Below are 17,085 nucleotides of genomic sequence, written 5' to 3'. Positions count from 1 at the left end.
CCCCTAAATAAAGTATAATAAAAAACAGTACTGTAGTAATATGTAAATATAAATAATTTATTTCTCAGAGAAATATGTCTTCACTCAAAAATAGATCACCCATGATTGTCAAAAAAATATCAAAATCCACCAACATATTTGTAGAAATACTTACAAACGTTCTGACTGTAGCCCACAAACACACATGTGCACAGATAACAAAAAAGTGGGTCTGCAATGTAACACAATGAAGGGGAGTCAGTCATTTTAACTAAACAGAGCACAGTATATTTTGTTTTAGGTCCTTCTGCACATCGTTGGACTAATCATAAATATGTATCAAACTACTTTACCACTGCAGTTTCTTTACCAATACCTTTTTCAATACCAACGGCTGCTGCATCCATTTATTTATTAATATATATTTTTTAAAATCTGAGAATCCACAACAATATGCAACTACAGGAATGTTTAGTAGCACCATGAGATATTGCCCCCCCTAAAAAAAGTAAAAAATTTAATTAAATTATTTTATGGGAGTCATTTAAGTCCCAAGTTGTCCATTACTGTAAACCTTGTTTCCATGTCTAAAAAAACTACATGAAAATCTAAAGTGAAATTTAAAAAAAAGAAAATATCTTTTCTAGCACTCTTTGTGTTTTGAATTATACAGAGCTATGCTTAAAAACTTTCATGCCCTCTGCTGGTAAAAGACTTGAAATTAAGAAAATGATGACATTCGAGCCAAAATTCTCCATGAACAAAATATTTTTTTTTTTTTAAAGAATAAGTCAATTATCATTTTAAGTCCTCTCTCTTTAAATCATTATAAACAGTCATTTGAGACCAAGATAAATTACAATAAACTGTTTTGATAAAATGTACTCTGGGCGGGCTGGTTGAGGCAACTTTGGTCCACAACGTCTTTTTGGATGTGTTACAGTGTTCATAATACAGAAAATAAATAAATACATGTTTTCTCATATGTTAATGAATATGTTGTTTTAAGTAGGTTGGTCTGCCATATTCTGTAGTGGTCAGTCAGTGGTTGTGCTGATGGTGAAATAATGGCCGTGGGTAGGTAGACAGCACCAATAAGATGAACCTAACGTGAAGTGTTTGTGTCCTGGTGGGCTTCAAGTCCGTAATGAGGTCTGCAGAGCCTTCATGTCCCTCAGCAGTCTCAGGTTCCTCTTGCTTCTCTCTCCTGGTTGAACTCTGACAGCTCCAGCAGAGCGACCTCTAGTGGACACTGTAGTCATCACTCTCACCTCATTCCCACTGCTGGGTCTAGAATTATTGGCCTCCTTTTTCAGCTTCTTTATCTGAAGAGAAGAGACATAAACGTTAAAGGCTCTTGCAGTGTGGTTTTGTGTGAATTGATTTATTTATTTATTTTTTTTTGCTGTGAGAGCCTACCTGTGTTTTGTGTTTGTAGAGCTTACTGATCTGCTCTCCCTTCCTCTCCATCTTCAGCAGGAGCCTCTCCTGCTCCCTCTGAAGTTCTTTTCTTTCCTGTTCAGAAACGCTGGCCTCCACCTGCCTCATCAGCTCATCCTGCTCCCTGCAAACACACAGACAGTAAAGTTGAAAGGGCTGTGTGAGGCACTTATCAATAGTCCGGGCTTTTACTTCAGCAGATGCCAGTCAACATGCCTCCAGTTAGGACAAGCAGAAAGACGAACCAGTACAAAGCTAAACAATGACCTGCTTTGAACAGGGTCAGGAACAAGATGCATTTTGGCCACTTAATTACTAATTTAAGCGTACACTATATTTAGGATATTTTCACTGCTTTATTTTGCAATCAGACAGCTTCTTTTAATGGGAATCAGCAGTTATATGAGCAAAGCATCACTGTCTGCAAACTAATTGAACTGAGTAGATAAAATCAGTAATTTTACCTCACTAAACACAGGAGTTGCTGGTCTACCATTGCCTCAGTGGGAAAGTTTGTTTGAGTTATTGTGTAACTTCTGTGTTTTAAAAGGATGGTTTGGATTAATCAAAGTCATACATTGACACTTTCACTAACAGACTGAGGCAGCAGTAGACCAGCATCTCTTGTATTCTGCAGAATTAATTTTGCCTATGGAGTTTGGTTTGGAGAGAGCAAGCTTTCATTTACATAATGGTGGTTTCTTGTCATAAAAAGCAGTCTGATGGTAAGATAAATCACATAAACTGGTGCTGATTATTTTTTGTTGGACCTTTTTAAAATGGCTAAAATAACTTTTGTTGCTGACCTTGCCCACAGCAGTTCATTGCTTAGCATCCATGCTGGTGCTCCTCTCTGCTTCTCCAAACAAGCATCTACTATAGATAATACAATAGATAAATACAAAGCAAGCACTTCAAATAATCTGAACTAACCCTTTAATACTATTCTAAGAATTTTAATCCTTATAGAGCTCAGATGCGGTCACACTCACACACTCATGAGTCGCAGCTCCTCCTGTAGTGCTTGCAGCAGATCTGACAGCTCTTCCCCACTAACAGAGGAGGAAGAAGAGGAAGAGTCTGAATGCCTGGGACTACACGTCTCATAGCCATTTGCGTTGTTACAGAGCACACGGCTGTTGCAGAGGTGCGGCTGGTGTCGCTTCAGCAGAGACAAAACCGACTGGACATTTGCTCGGACTGAGTGGCTGCCGCCTACTGACTAGGAGTCATGCAGGAGAGGAGAAAGAGAGTCAAAGAGAAAGCCAATGTAGCATTAGAAACTAAGTATTACTTTATTTCGAGGTTAAAATCACAAATACATGCATGTCCATAGTACCGTTCCAGCAACAAAAGGTACATCTCTGAGGCTCAGTCTGTAGTGTGGCTCTGTATAAGAAGACTGCTGTGGTGATGATTTCTGGAAAACAGAAAATGAACATAAACAAGAGTAAAATCCACAGGATAATGCAAACTTAAAAAATATTTATTTCACTGTGACGCCAAGCAGAGAAGAGAAAGGTATTCTTATTGAGAGTTGGATGCCTTTCTGAGAAACAAATGGAGAGAACATTGAATTGCGTTTTAAAAATTTAGGGTATCCGAAGGAATGCACTGCAATTTGTTCCTTCTTGATTCAACATGACATTCACAGATGTACCAACACTGTAGAGATACACTTGACTGCAGCCATCTTGTCCTATTGGTTCAAACATCTACTTTTAAAGAGGGGTTGAAACATTCTCAGTGTCCTCAAACAGAAGTAAAACCTTAGACCGTCACTGTGAAGGTCTGTACCTTTGAATTGGACTTCCTCTCTTTGGACTGTCTGGTGGACAGGCAAGGTGACACTGAACGCAGCAGTATCCTGTTGGCCTCTAAGCCTGTCTGTAGCTGAGGAACACACACACACAAAAAAAAAATAAATAAATAAATAATAGGTAAGTGTGTGCATGAAAATTTCATCATTTAGATGTTGCTTTAAACCTACAGTATGTAAAACAATAGACTAAGCTTCCTTTCATTTCCAAACAAGAAATTCAAATTAAAACTTTGTCACCTGTTTGGCCTTATCCTGGACCAGCTTTCTCTGGTGCTCCTCCTCCTGTAGCTTCATCTCCAGCCGTCGAATCTTCATCTGACATATTCAGACATACACAATTATCATTATTGTGGTGATAATAATAATAACAGAATTGAAGTTTTTTTTTCCTTCTTGTTACTGACAATTTGAGATTAAAACATATATTAGCTTTTAACAGCTGAGTAAGATCATACTCTGGATTTTCTTCTGAGATGACAGGCTTGTAACTTCTTAATGTATCTGAGGAACCAGAGTTTGATCAGAGGTTTTAAACCTACAAGATTTGGTTTCTGACCCCTTGCCACAAGTCTATGGCCTTCGTGTGGACATAAGTTGTGAGCAGTTTAACCAAAGACTGACTCTCAAATTGAGGCCTGAAGAGCTAAAAGTATTCAGAATTAAAATAACAATAATCAAATAAATCTGTTTTGTTTTGCAATTAACCACCTCAATATGTATCTTGGCAACCCATGTGGTGGTCCTGACTCCCAGATTGGGAACCACAACTGATGTTTGTCTTTGTGCTATGAAGTATTTAACCTTCTAGGGTCTGTCCGCACAGAAACAGGCTGTGAGCAAGCTTGACCAATTAGTGTCATTTGGTCTGTGTAGAAATGTAAGTACTCTAACATTTCACTGTCTTTGTGTGTACCTCGGCGTTGTTTTGTGTGCGTGTCAGCCGTAGATACTCCTGCTCCAACCGCTCCAGCTTCTCCAACTGGGCATGCTCAGACACTGTGTCGGGTGGTTGATCAGCTGACTTGGCTGTCTCCGTGGAAACCTGAAAGTGTAGAGAACAATTAATAACAGTTCTACTAATCTACTCGCTCACACATGAGAGGCTTTTACTCAAAAACATTCAAGCATGTTTTATGTGTATTTTTAAGTCTTAACATCTATTAAAGGTTGGCTTTTAAAAAAAAAATCCTGTGGGTCATGGGATTCCTGTGGAATTGCCATGGGATGGCAGCAATTTCACTCTTTATCTTGTGACTGGGACAGGAAAAAAGAGCCAGTAAGTGGGCAGGACAGGAATCTGAGTAACAATAGATCAGTTTTTACATAGATACACTATTTCCATATATATGCTATATAACACTATTTTCTTTATTTTGAACATAATGCAAGTCATTTTGTTGTCTTTTTTTCTATCCTGTCTGCTCTGAGAGCTGGCTGCTGGTTGGTTGAAGCCACCTGACCAGTGCATGACATGTGTGGACTGTGAACTGAAGATGCACACATGGTGCAACTGCCAAAATTTAAGAATTTCTTACTCTGTCAGGGGATTGGATGGTACAGGAGCAGAGGTTGCGCTAGACTTTTTTATTGTCTGTCATTTTGACTGACAGGGTCATAAAAATCCCATCATAAACTATTTTTACCTGCCTGTTAATTTTTAAAATGATAATAATTACATATTCAATAGCATTTAATTTTGATTCATTTTTAATTAACATTCAATCCAAACAAGCTGAACAGAGAATCCAAACCGTACCTCTTTTATCAACACCATCATTGTTATTGGGCTTTTTGAAGAAACTTCAGCTGCTGACACTCAGCTGCTGTGACACTAGGTGTGTTCGAGATGAGCCAGGCCTGCGCCGAATTGATCAGCGGTGATCGCTGCATAGTGCATGCCGGTTAGATTTGTGTCCCGACTTGATCCCAACTTGCACATGTGGGCAACAATAACCTCAGGAGATCGAGGCGGCCGCAGTTTGTAGAGACAGATGCCGCAGCTGCCCTCCACCAACTGCAAACGCCTGGCTGTCACCTGATTGACAAACTGACAGGCTCTGATTGGCTCATAATTTTGACAACAAACACCACGTGTTGTATAAAATACAAATTTTCTGTGTAACTGTAATATTTAATGCTGGACATATCAGTCTTCTGTTGTGCAATGAAGTTTTAATCTGTCAGCAGCAGATATTTAGTGTCTGATAATAATAAAGGTTATATATATGACTTATCAAAAGAACAGTTTAGTGCTTTACAAGGCAGATAAAAGAACAGATGTTACAAGCATAAAAAAGGAGGATCTCTTCTATTTTAACTTCAATCAACTATCAAGAACGCACTTTATTTCTTCAGCTATGATCATGATCTGCAGACTACAGGTAACCTACAGGTGATCTAACAGGATGTTCGCGTCTCTTCCTCTACTCTCTCGTAAGTCTGTTGAAAACTGTGCGACTTGACTGCAGCTTTTTGTCTCCACCTCCTGCTGCGGCCGCCTGATCTCGTCTACTCTCCAGGCGAGGCGCACTTCATCTCGAACGAACCTAACAGCTAATTAATATGCTCACTCGCCACCAAGTGGTCAGGGGTGTGAATTGCAACCTGTCAAAATGACAGATGACCTTCAGATTTTTCCGTCACCGTTTTAAAAAAACGGTCAACGACGGAAAATATTCGGTTAACGCGACCCCTGTACAGGAGTATTTTTTTTTTAGACAGGATAGGAGTAAAAACCCACTCCTGTGGCACCCTCTAGTGTCTATACCACAACTGTGACACTAAGGAGCACTGGGTTAACCTGTTGTTTGAGGAGGCTGGTCCGGTCTGCCTTGGCATTGCGCAGCATCCTCCTCATGTGCTCCAGCTGTCGCTCCAACTTCACACAGCGAGACTCTGCAGCAGCCAGGTGGGTGATCAACACTGTAGAGAAGAACAGTGACATGTCATAAGATACAAGGAAGAAGAGACGAAGAGAAAAATAAATTGCGTCAGCTATTACATCTGATTCGTACACCCACCTTGGTTGCAGTTGGACTGACCACTTTTCTCTCTTTCGTTGTGTGTCTCATCATTTAAGAGTCTCTGTGTAACTTTATCACTCTGCAGGTGTGTGTGTGATGCATCTCTCCCCACAGTGTGCAGACTGAGCTCTGCATGTCCTTTCTCCAACTCCAACCTCCTGATCTTCTCCTGGAGGTTCCTCAAGGCAGATAAGATTGCTACACACACATGCAAACACACACATGGATTGTGTGTATGAGGTTAGATACACAAATATGATGCATATGAGGGAATTATAGTCATGGTAATATGTATGTACGTACGTATGTATGTATGTATGTATGTATGTATCTATCTGTCTATCTATTATGGTGTAATAAGATATGATGTCCAAGTCTGGATGGAAGAATAGGAGGACTGGATTGGAACTTAGTGGGGACAATGTGAAAGAATGAATAGATGTCACTGCAGCCGAGACATTCAAGTAGTGCGGCATCACGTTGCACGTGCCGTAACCATGGAGCTCGGAAACACCACAATACCTGAATGGAAACTTCGCAAAACAACACACACACACACACACACAGAGATGAACAAATTAAAGTTACCTGCACTGCTGGTCTCTGGGAACGCCTTGCTGGGTGATGATGGGCGATGTAACTGATGTGTGCGTGTTTGAGGTGTGTGATGCACAAGTGTGTTGATGAAAGGACGGTGAATGGGATACTCTTTATAAGATGGGAGTGACAGGCTGTCAGATACTACTCCACTGGCTGGTGCTGGTGGACAGAACTCCTGCAGAGACGCAACACACAAGATAGACTTATTTCTCATTATTCAACAGGAGGCTGAATATAAAGATTAAGATTTTGTTTGCTACTTGTATACAGTAGACCAAAATAAAACAAAACTTTTTACATTAAAACTACTTTACATGGCTAAACGTTAAACAGCATCCACAATATCTGGGGATATTTTACTAAAGCTCCAACAATTAATCAATCATGAATCAATTATTAACTTACTTGCCAAATATTCTGATAATTGATTGATTAATCAGTTTGAGCAATTTTAAAGCATTTTTTGTGTAAATATTTTCTGGTTCTGATCAAACAAGTCATCACTTAATTGAGAAAATAATTGACAGATTAATCAACAATGAAAATGACCATTATTTGCAGCCCTATATTGTACACATCTTCAATAGTGATACTGATGTATGATTTATTGATATTCTGCAGTGCTACGGAAGCAGTTATTACATTGTCATCATCAATCAATATTTCCTATGTGCAATGGTGTAAATGTTGAGTGTATCTTGTTTATATTTCTTATATCTTGACAATATCTTGTGTGTTTATTTATTTATTATTTATTGACTTTTAACTGATGCTTCTTAATTCTTGTGCAATAAACTTCGCTGCTGTAGCATTGTAAAATTCCTGTTTGTTGGATAAATAGGGAAATATTGATTTTATCATGAGCAATAACGAGCAAATGAAGAATAGAAAGTTCAATAAATGTGCTAAAATCTTAAATTCATGCTGTAACTGAACTTAATGTTGAAACATAGTTTGTTTGTCCTGATCAAGGCAAATAAAACACGTTAAGATGAAACTTCAGGATATTTTCTAGGTCTGCAACATCAGCTGGTCTGAGTTGTAGCAACTGCTGCTAGGTAGCTTTCTGCACAGTGTAGCAAACTCTATGGCTATTATAAACGGTACTCGTAATTTTTCAGTTAAATTAGACAAAATTTAGCAAAGCTACCTTCTTCTCCCGCGTAGCATCAGCAGCGGGTGTTTTTGACAGAATCTCCATTGAAATAAAGCCAATCCAGTCTCGCCTCGCTTGTGCTGAAAGAAAGTAAAATATGCAAAATATGCTAATGGTAGTTTAAAGTCAAACTAAGAGACTAACCTAGCTCGTTTTAGCTTGTTAGCTTAGCGCGGTTTCTAGAGCTGCCACTGCTAAAATAGGTTGTGTAAAGAAAACATCACTTGACAAGCCACATAAAGCAGGGTTTCTGAGGGATATGAATGATATTCATCCCAGCCTGGTCCGCTGAGAGCTGCGTACATACACGTTCACGTTAAATGAGACTCACTGCGAGACAGCGGGCGCGCCCTTTAACACAAAACAAACGCACACAACGTATTTACCGGAAATGTAGTTTTTCCTTCGCGGAGATTGCGCAGTTTAGAACGGTGATGCCTCAGAATAAAACTACACTACCTCTGAGCCATCGGTGAGGGGCGGAGAGAGGGTTTGCAAGACTTGCCGGGATTTTTACGTCAAGTTTACCGATGCTGGAGGAGGTGGGTTGCACGAAATGTATTTCCACGTTGTAGCTATAGCTTACATATCGAATAGTATTTGTTTAATGTTTCATTTGACATAAATTGTAAGTTAGACGCAACCGATTAGTGAACATCAGCTTAAGATCGTTTTAGCTGTCGTATGAATAACTGCCACTCCAGGGTTTTACAACAAAAGTGAAAGCTAACGTTAACTTAACTCATAATCCAATCAGTTACTTGTTACTGTTAGCTACTGTTTTACGAAGTGATTATTAGGTAGCATTACTAGCTACCACACAGTTAAGCTAACACAACGTACTGTAATATGAAATGTCTGCTTAATATGGCTCTGTATTATAAACCCGGGCAATAATGCTTCATTGACATTTCTTATTTACTTGGATTCATTGTATTTATTGTCCTAACTATGATATGCTGTAGCTAGTTGCTTACTCCTCAAACACGTTATCAACATCAATCAGTCCTTCAATTTTATTGATTTCTTTTGCAGGGAAACCTGCTGACTACCTGTGAGTTGTAGACAGATCTGACATTTCCCCACATCATCATGTCCTCGGAGAAGAGCAACCTGTGAGTCTGTTTACACGATAACGTTAAAAACAAATGAATTTGATTGATGATTGTGCTGATTGGCTGTTAACAGAACTTCTGAATTCTTACAATTATTAGGAAATAACGTTTATATTCAGGTGGCATACAGTATAGGTAGGACTGGGAAATATGTCAATATTAAATCGATATTGTTATATGAGACTATACATCATCTCATCCTTTGGATGTTGTTATATCATTGTATGTTTTTTTTTTTACAATATCAAACAGCCCTATTTTTAATGAAAGTATTGTGTGCTGATTTTTCTAGGGATGATGAGGATACCTTCAAGATCCTGATCGCTACAGATGTTCACCTCGGCTACCTGGAGAAGGATGCTATCCGTGGCAATGACTCTTATAACACATTGAATGAGATCCTGAAATGTGCCAAGACAAATCAGGTATGTGGAAGTTGATCGATGTGTGTGTGTGTGTGTGTGTGTGTGTGTGTGTGTGTGTGTGTGTGTGTGTGTGTGTGTCAGTCAGATGGATGACTCAGCAGTAAAGCAGATTCATGTATATCCATGGGTGAAAGTAAATTGAAGTTCTTGCCTGTACTACTATTCACTACTACTATTTATTAAGTGTTATAAGTGCCATGTAATAATTTGTTAGTGTTGACACAACTTTCTAAATCGTAATTTGTTTTAAATTAGAGGTAAATTACAATATGTCTGCTTACAAGTTTCAAAAGTATGAATGAAAGAGGAGATGGTGATGTGTAAAAAGTCTCTTATTTAATCATACAGGCTGTCAAATCAAACGCACACTTCCAGGCACTGTGTGTGTTTCGAAGTAACAATACTCACCTGCGCTCCTATTATGCTAGAGTTACAGAGCAACCCATGGACCCAGCTTGTTTGACCTGACGCCTGTGTTGTAGGAAACAAAGCTGAACATCATGAAACATCATAATGTGCTTTGTTTGTCACTTTACTTGAAAGATTTTTGGAAGAAATAACTACCTGCCAAAACTCCACAGCCTCAGTATCAGACAGTCACCTGCAGCAGAAGTTGACGTTAGCCAGCAGTAAATAAATGGTGTTGGAAAGGCAGCAGGTTTTAAAAACCCGCAGGTCTTTGCTGGGCACAAACATACTGGAACAATTCAGAAGCAACTTATGAGGAAACTAACTTGTTGTTTATGTTGACCTAACATTATCAGATGTGTTTTCTTGTTGGAAATGTGATTGTGATGGTTTTGGCAGTCAGCTGCTGTCCTCACTTCTGTGTATCAGCGCTGGATCTCTTAGTGTTGTGGATTACTGGACCATACTGGCCTACTTTCACCCCTGTGCTCATCTCTGTCTGTTTGAATGAACATCTTCAACTTTCTTTTTGCTTGTTTGTTTGCTTGCAGGTTGATTTCATCCTGCTGGGTGGTGATTTGTTCCACGACAACAAGCCGACACGCCAGTGCCTCCACAAATGCATCACTATGTTCAGACAGTACTGCATGGGAGACTCGCCCATACTTTTCAATATTCTCAGTGACCAGACTGTCAATTTCAACACAACCCGGTGAGTCCTCCTGTGTTTGTCTGGCCATCCTTGCAGAACACTGTGTTCTTGTTGAATGACTGTTTTATTAATATTGTTTTACATGTGTTGATGTGTTGTAGTTTCCCCTGGGTTAATTATCAGGATGAAAACCTGAACATCTCTATTCCTGTATTCAGCATTCACGGTAACCATGACGATCCAACTGGGGTGAGTTACCTCCAGAATGAAACAACATTTTTAGATGCAACACAAGATCTTAATATCCAAAGCGTGAGTCATTGTTATATTGTTTTCCTCCAGGCTGAAGGTTTGTGTGCGTTGGATCTGCTAAGTGCTTCTGGACTCCTCAATCACTTTGGTCACTCCAACTCAGTGGAGAGGATTGAGATTAGCCCCATCCTCATGCAGAAAGGCAACACCAAGCTAGCCTTATATGGGCTTGGTAAGCAAATTTGTATTTTGTGTAATCTTTGTCTTTGTGTAGGATTAAAAAGAAGGGAAATAGAAAATATTGTTTCGGTCAAAATTGTCTCTCTCTGTGTGTATAGGCTCTATCCCAGATGAGCGCCTGTACAGGATGTTTGTCAACAATCAGGTAACGATGCTTCGCCCCAGAGAAGACCAAGATGACTGGTTTAACCTCTTCGCCATCCACCAGAACAGGTGAGTACATGCATGTTTATATTATTGTCTAATCCAATAGGAGGGAAATAAAAGTAACATGTACAATTTGGTCATATAGCAACAAATGCAAATTGTTAGTGTGGGCTTTCTTTGTTATTTTGGCCTTGGAGACCCTCACACCTTATTTGCTTCCACTTCCTCACTTCTATTTGGTTAATCTCTTGATAATTGTTCTGTAAATAAATGTTATTCTTTTCTGCATTTTAAGTGTTTCAGCAGCCTTTTCTTTTTGCACTGGGTCCAGTTTTGCAAAGGTTTTGGGTGAACTTGTTATGTTGCCCTCCATGTATCTCTAGAAATTAAACAAAGGCCAATTAGTAAATCTTCTGCTGCTGCAGTAACTCACAAAGTCAGGCCTTGTTTGTAATTTTAAGATTTAAACAGCTATATTTTCCAAACTATATCATGCTTTTAAGTGGTATGTATTTTCTGTGTGTCTTTGTCTTCTAGGAGTAAGCATGGACCCACTAACTACATTCCTGAGCAGTTCCTAGATGAATTTCTTGACTTGGTGGTGTGGGGTCATGAGCATGAGTGTTTGATAACACCAACCAGAAATGAACAGCAGCTCTTCTATGTGACGCAGCCTGGCAGCTCTGTAGCCACCTCCCTGTCCCCTGGAGAGGCCACCAAGAAGTACAAACAGACACACAGTACACACAGTGAATGATTCCTTTATGTCTTTTAAAGTGATGAAGTATCCAAACTCTCTCTGTTTATGTGTATCTAGGCACATTGGGCTGCTGAGAGTGAAAGGTCGAAAGATGAACCTGGAAAAGATCCCCTTAAAGACGGTGCGTCAGTTCTTCATCCAGGATGTGGTGCTGGCTGACTACCAAGACGTCTTCACACCGGATACACCCCAGGTCACAAAGAAGGTGGAAAACTTGTGCCACGCAAAGGTAACACCACCAAACATACAGAGCTGGTCTTTCATGTGTTTCTCAGTCATCTTAGCCTTCTTTGATGCTATTCAGACCTGGTGATATTAACATGTGTCTGAGTGATCTGATCAAAAGTGAACAGCTCTGATTATGCGAGTTCATACCTGGCATTAAGAATTAGAATTAGATTTCTCACTTCCCCACTCTATATGCAAATGAACATGTTTGCAAAATACGTCATTGTTTTTTAACGGTAGCCGAACAGTAGTAGCCATCATGCTGAGACAGACAGTGTTTATAACACAAAGACAGACATAACTTAATGTAAAAGATGTGCTGAATTTACCCAAGACCCAAATAATTAAGATTTTTTTGTGTACACATTGCTGAAAGAATATGGCCATTTGCTGACCAAAGGTAGTCTGACTGATTGGATCTCATTGCGTCTTCAATGGGTCTTACATTCATTCACACCTGTACTTCGAGCTGTCCACTAGCATTGTCATCACTCAGGATGCATGACAATAACAAGTGTAAACAGGCTCTTATGTTTTTCTGTCATTCTGTAGGTCACAGAGATGTTAGAGGAAGCTGAACGAGAAAGACTTGGATGTCCTCTCACCCCAGAGAAGCCTCTTATTCGCCTGAGGGTAAGACGGACAAACCTGCAGTGTGTGCATACACCTTGATATTCACCCTGCATCCAAACCCATCTTCTTCATTGCTTTCCTCAGGTAGACTACAGTGGAGGCTTTGAGACGTTCAACACTTCTCGCTTCAGTCAGAAGTTTGTGGACCGCGTGGCCAACCCGAAAGACCTCATTCACTTTCTCAGACGCCGTGAGCAAAAGGAGGACATCAAAGGTCTGACACAGACAAAATGCACAGCTATTCATCTGCAGCATTCACAATAAATCAGAGGTTTTCAAAGTGGGAGGCATGCCTCCCCAGGGGACCTCCAAAGTGTTTCAGCAGAGGCTCAATGAATGGAGGTGAAAAATATTACATTAGTTATTAAATCAGTTATAAAAAGGAGATCTAATAGATAGAGATAGAGATAAATCAGAGGTACTTTATTAGGAAATATTACTGTTATTCTCACTTCCTTAGAGTCAGAAAATAATAAATGCCTTTGGACAGACCTTTTTATATATATATATTTGGTGCAATCTGAAGTTATGTAAAACAGCAATTTTAGGATATTTGGCTCAATTGTTTAATGTATATGGGATCAAATGACTGAGTAAGAATAACTGATTGAAACCAAGCAAGTAATCGAGGGGAGGGTTGCACATGACTTTGTTTGAAGGGAGACCCACAGTCTCAGACTTCCACAGATCGATGTACAGTATTGCCTCTTTGATATGTTTCTATCTTTGTGCTTTTCAGATGAGATGAATGTTGACTACAGCAAACTGTTGAAACCCACAGCAGTTGAGGGGCTGAGAGTGGAGGACCTGGTTAAACAGTACTTTGAGGCAGCTGAAAAGGTACAGTACAAGAACGGGTTTACCTTCTCATACTGAAAGGGTGTCGTAACACTGGATTTCATCTGCTGTGTATTCTGTGTGTGTCTGTGTATCTCTTTACAGACAGTGCAGCTGTCCCTTCTGACCGAGCAGGGTATGGGGAAGGCCATTCGGGAGTTTGTAGACAAAGATGAGAAAGACGCCATTGAGGAGCTGATCTCTTACCAGTTAGAGAAGACACAGCGCCACCTCCAAACAAGAGGAGTGACTACAGAGCAGGATATAGACACAGAGGTAAGAGGGTGGCGGAGCTTGCATGGGAAGTAGGTGAAGCTGGTGTTGTTTGTTATTATACAAGTGTGTGTTTTTACATTTTAAGGTTCAGCGATTCAGAGACTCCAAAAAGAACACAACTGAGGAAGAGAATGAAATCAAAGAAGCTATCGGCAGAGCCAGAGCACAGCGTTTGCAGCGTGGCGATGACCTTGAAAACCTTTCCGATGAGTTTGCTGTTGCCATGGACTCTGATGAAGATCCAGCCCCTCCCCCTGCACCAGGCAGAGGGCGAGGAGGCAGGGGGCGGGGAGGCCGGGGACGGGGGAGAGGTGAGTTATCATAAAGATAAAGTGAAACTAGAAGCAAACTTTTCCTGAGTTTTACAGCTGCTGTAGATTCTCCTTCATGCTTGGAAGTGGAGAGCGCGCCGAGGTGTAACTTTGCAATCTGCACATTCAGGGGTTGATGCCACTAAATCTTACAAACTGCTCATTTAATTTGAAGCTTCACTTTGAAATCAAGAAGTTCAACTTCTTTTATAATGTACACAACAAGTGCTGCTGTAATTAGCAATGAAATCCTTTGATCTTTGGCTTTCCCAACTGTCTTTTCACAGATATACAGGCGCAGCATATAAAATTATGTACCATTTAAAGAAAAATGACATAAGTGGAACAAAATTGTAAAATACAGCAGCAGCTAAAATATTGTAATATATAACATTGAATCCTGTTGAGTAATAGTGAATTGTATAAACTAGAATATAAACAGGTTTTGTAGTAATAAAGCAAATGTATATACAAAATGACAACAGATTATAGACATATGCATGTAAATATATATACTGTGATGAATAAATAGCTTATAAATGGTAAAACCAGATACCACTCAGTGGCTCTACACTTCAATCCCAGCAGAGGGCAGTAAACACTCTGTAGATCATGTTACACAGTTTGTCCTCTCAAACTTTTACTTATGAGAGTTAAAAACAAAAAAGTCTGCTATTAAGTAAAGCTCAGCCCTTAATCAAAGTCAGCGCCTCCTACAGCTGCTTTACAATAATAACCTTCCAGAAAAGATTGTCCTCTATGTGATTATGAAGTAGGGGATGAGCTACTGTTATTGGGGGTAGATTAGTTTAGCATAACTATGTTTTAACCAGTTAAAGGTATGCTTCAGTCTGTATGTGGACATTTTCCACTGTGTACTGGTTTAGACAAAGATCTGAACAAAATAATCATCGCTCATATGACACCAGTATGGCCCAGTGACAGTTAATTGGGTTCAGTTACATTTAAGGCAATAAAACAAATCACTGTATATAATGATGCTGTGCATTGCATCATAAATCGCTCATCGGTTCTTTCAGGTGCAGCTGCCTCCCCCACAAAGCCAGCTGGTCGGGGCCGTGGCCAGAAATCTTCAACAGCAACCCAAAGTAGAAGCATTATGCAAGGTAGGCTGTAAACACTAATGCAGAGAATTCAAAGCAGAGAATTCTAATAAATCGTATTATATTTTATCAGTGTATGAATCCGTTTACCATCTTACAGTTTTTTCCTTACTCCTTAACTCCTCCTTCAACATGTTTCTCTTTCTGTCTTCTTTCTACGTCATTCTTCAGCATTTCAAAGTACATCCCAGAGATCATCTCGGGCTGGAGCCGCCAAACCTCACACAGCGGCTGAAGTAAGGCCAGTGAAAACACACACACCTCCTTATTTTAATATTTATCTGACCTTTACCCTCATCTTTATCCATCTCCAGGTGACCATTGATGACTCAGATGACGATAAACCTGTAGTGAAAACCACCCGACCCCCTCCAAAGTATGTTTTTTTTCCAGTCTACAGCTTGGTAGTCTGGTCCTTCAAGAGAGAGTAAACCTCCACCAGCTGTACTTATTTTACTATTATTATATTTTTTAAAATCTGTGTCTTTCTGTTTACTATAGACCAGTGTCATCTTCATCATCCTTCACAAAGCACAGTTCTCAGAGTCAGAGCCAGCCATCGAGAGGAGTCGCATTTGATGACAGTGATGATGATGATGAGGTAATTAGAGCAGAGAAAATGATTTAACTGTGCTGGGGTGCAGACTAGAGCTGGGTATTGTTCCAGTACCAATACCGGTACCCTTAAAGTGATATTGATACTAGCTTCTGGTCATTGACCATGAGCAAAACCATACCAACAGTAATGTTTTTATTTACATCTGGGTGCAGAAAGGATTGAATGCAGGTATCATTTGACTGGAGAATTTTGAATACTACTTGGTACTGACTTATGTAGGTCAGTACCTTTAAGGTATGAAGTACTGATACCCAGCCCTACTGCTGTCTTTTTTTTCCATGAAAAGTGACTTGACTTGTAAATCGGCATAACTGTGTAACCACATTGTTTTAAAAATATACAAACAATCCATTTTATATTTGTTTGCCAAAATGAATTGAATTTGATTATTCTAACCTTTCAGTTTCCATGACTCAACCCTTTTTTTGTTTTTATTTTCTTTTCTTTCCCGATACAGGATAACCCATTCAAAGGCCCCAGCCGTTCACGGAGATAACTGAGTGCCTCTGCTATGTTATACATGTTGATTTACCAAAAAATCTAAAAATTACTAATTACCAAGTTAGCTGCTGCAGTGGTGTTCTGAAGGTCTTCAAAGTGCTTATTTCACAGCACTCATTCGAATGTTGACAGTAGATAATTAAGTTGATCAGCTGCTGTTTGTTGTGGTAAAACTGTCCAGTCGGTCAGTGATGGTGACAGGAGGTTTGCTTAAAGCTAAAGGCTACAGGGGGAACAACCACCTGGTGAAACCCTACTGTTACTGCACAGTAACATTGATACGTGTTGGCTTTTGTCCTTGGCTTTTGTAGTTCTCTGATATTCAGGAAATTAATAAATGATTTTTTCATATAAAATCAGCTGTCTTTGTTTTTGAATTATGGCCTGTTTCTCGCTCCAACGTTGTAAAAGTCATAGAACTTCCAGTAGTTTTGGTTGATATAATGTTCCAGTGATGGGTAAGAAAAATCTGAAAATTTCAGATCTGTGACAATTAATCATTTAATCGATCAGTTGATCAAAAGAAAATTAGTAATT

The 17,085-nt window shown here is 39.6% G+C and overlaps 2 protein-coding genes across 3 annotated transcripts; one reads left to right on the top strand and one right to left on the bottom strand.

Annotated features, from left to right (window-relative positions):
- Positions 1 to 964: 964 nt before the first annotated feature.
- On the bottom strand, positions 965 to 8,311 carry cep57 (centrosomal protein 57). Of its 2 annotated transcripts, none has more exons than XM_084716932.1 (11): positions 8,015 to 8,311; positions 6,853 to 7,039; positions 6,262 to 6,462; positions 6,042 to 6,163; positions 4,155 to 4,283; positions 3,479 to 3,556; positions 3,217 to 3,306; positions 2,759 to 2,839; positions 2,412 to 2,641; positions 1,399 to 1,543; positions 965 to 1,304 (listed from the first exon to the last, which is right to left on the bottom strand). In XM_084716932.1, the coding sequence occupies exons 1-11, from the start codon at positions 8,063 to 8,065 to the stop codon at positions 1,116 to 1,118; spliced, it is 1,503 nt and encodes a 500-aa protein (XP_084573058.1). In that variant the 5' UTR covers positions 8,066 to 8,311; the 3' UTR covers positions 965 to 1,115. The 2 variants fall into 2 exon arrangements, with proteins under 2 accessions (XP_084573058.1, XP_084573057.1); XM_084716931.1 differs by having other exon boundaries at positions 3,217 to 3,312; positions 8,015 to 8,309.
- Positions 8,312 to 9,020: 709 nt separating this feature from the next.
- On the top strand, positions 9,021 to 16,904 carry mre11a (MRE11 homolog A, double strand break repair nuclease). The gene is made up of 18 exons (XM_084716930.1): positions 9,021 to 9,135; positions 9,428 to 9,560; positions 10,520 to 10,680; positions 10,782 to 10,869; positions 10,963 to 11,104; positions 11,211 to 11,325; positions 11,797 to 11,982; positions 12,077 to 12,248; positions 12,800 to 12,880; positions 12,965 to 13,094; positions 13,620 to 13,720; positions 13,823 to 13,993; positions 14,079 to 14,304; positions 15,345 to 15,431; positions 15,600 to 15,664; positions 15,743 to 15,804; positions 15,930 to 16,029; positions 16,505 to 16,904. Exons 1-18 carry the CDS (start codon positions 9,113 to 9,115, stop codon positions 16,541 to 16,543), a joined length of 2,082 nt encoding a protein of 693 aa, XP_084573056.1. The 5' UTR covers positions 9,021 to 9,112; the 3' UTR covers positions 16,544 to 16,904.
- Positions 16,905 to 17,085: the final 181 nt, after the last annotated feature.

The sequence above is a fragment of the Lutjanus erythropterus genome, chromosome 4 (assembly GCF_056507025.1).
Source record: "Lutjanus erythropterus isolate fLutEry1 chromosome 4, fLutEry1.hap2, whole genome shotgun sequence".
Taxonomy (NCBI): domain Eukaryota; kingdom Metazoa; phylum Chordata; class Actinopteri; order Lutjaniformes; family Lutjanidae; genus Lutjanus; species Lutjanus erythropterus.
Note: the sequence above shows the minus strand (reverse complement) of the source record. Positions and strands in the feature narration are given on the sequence as shown.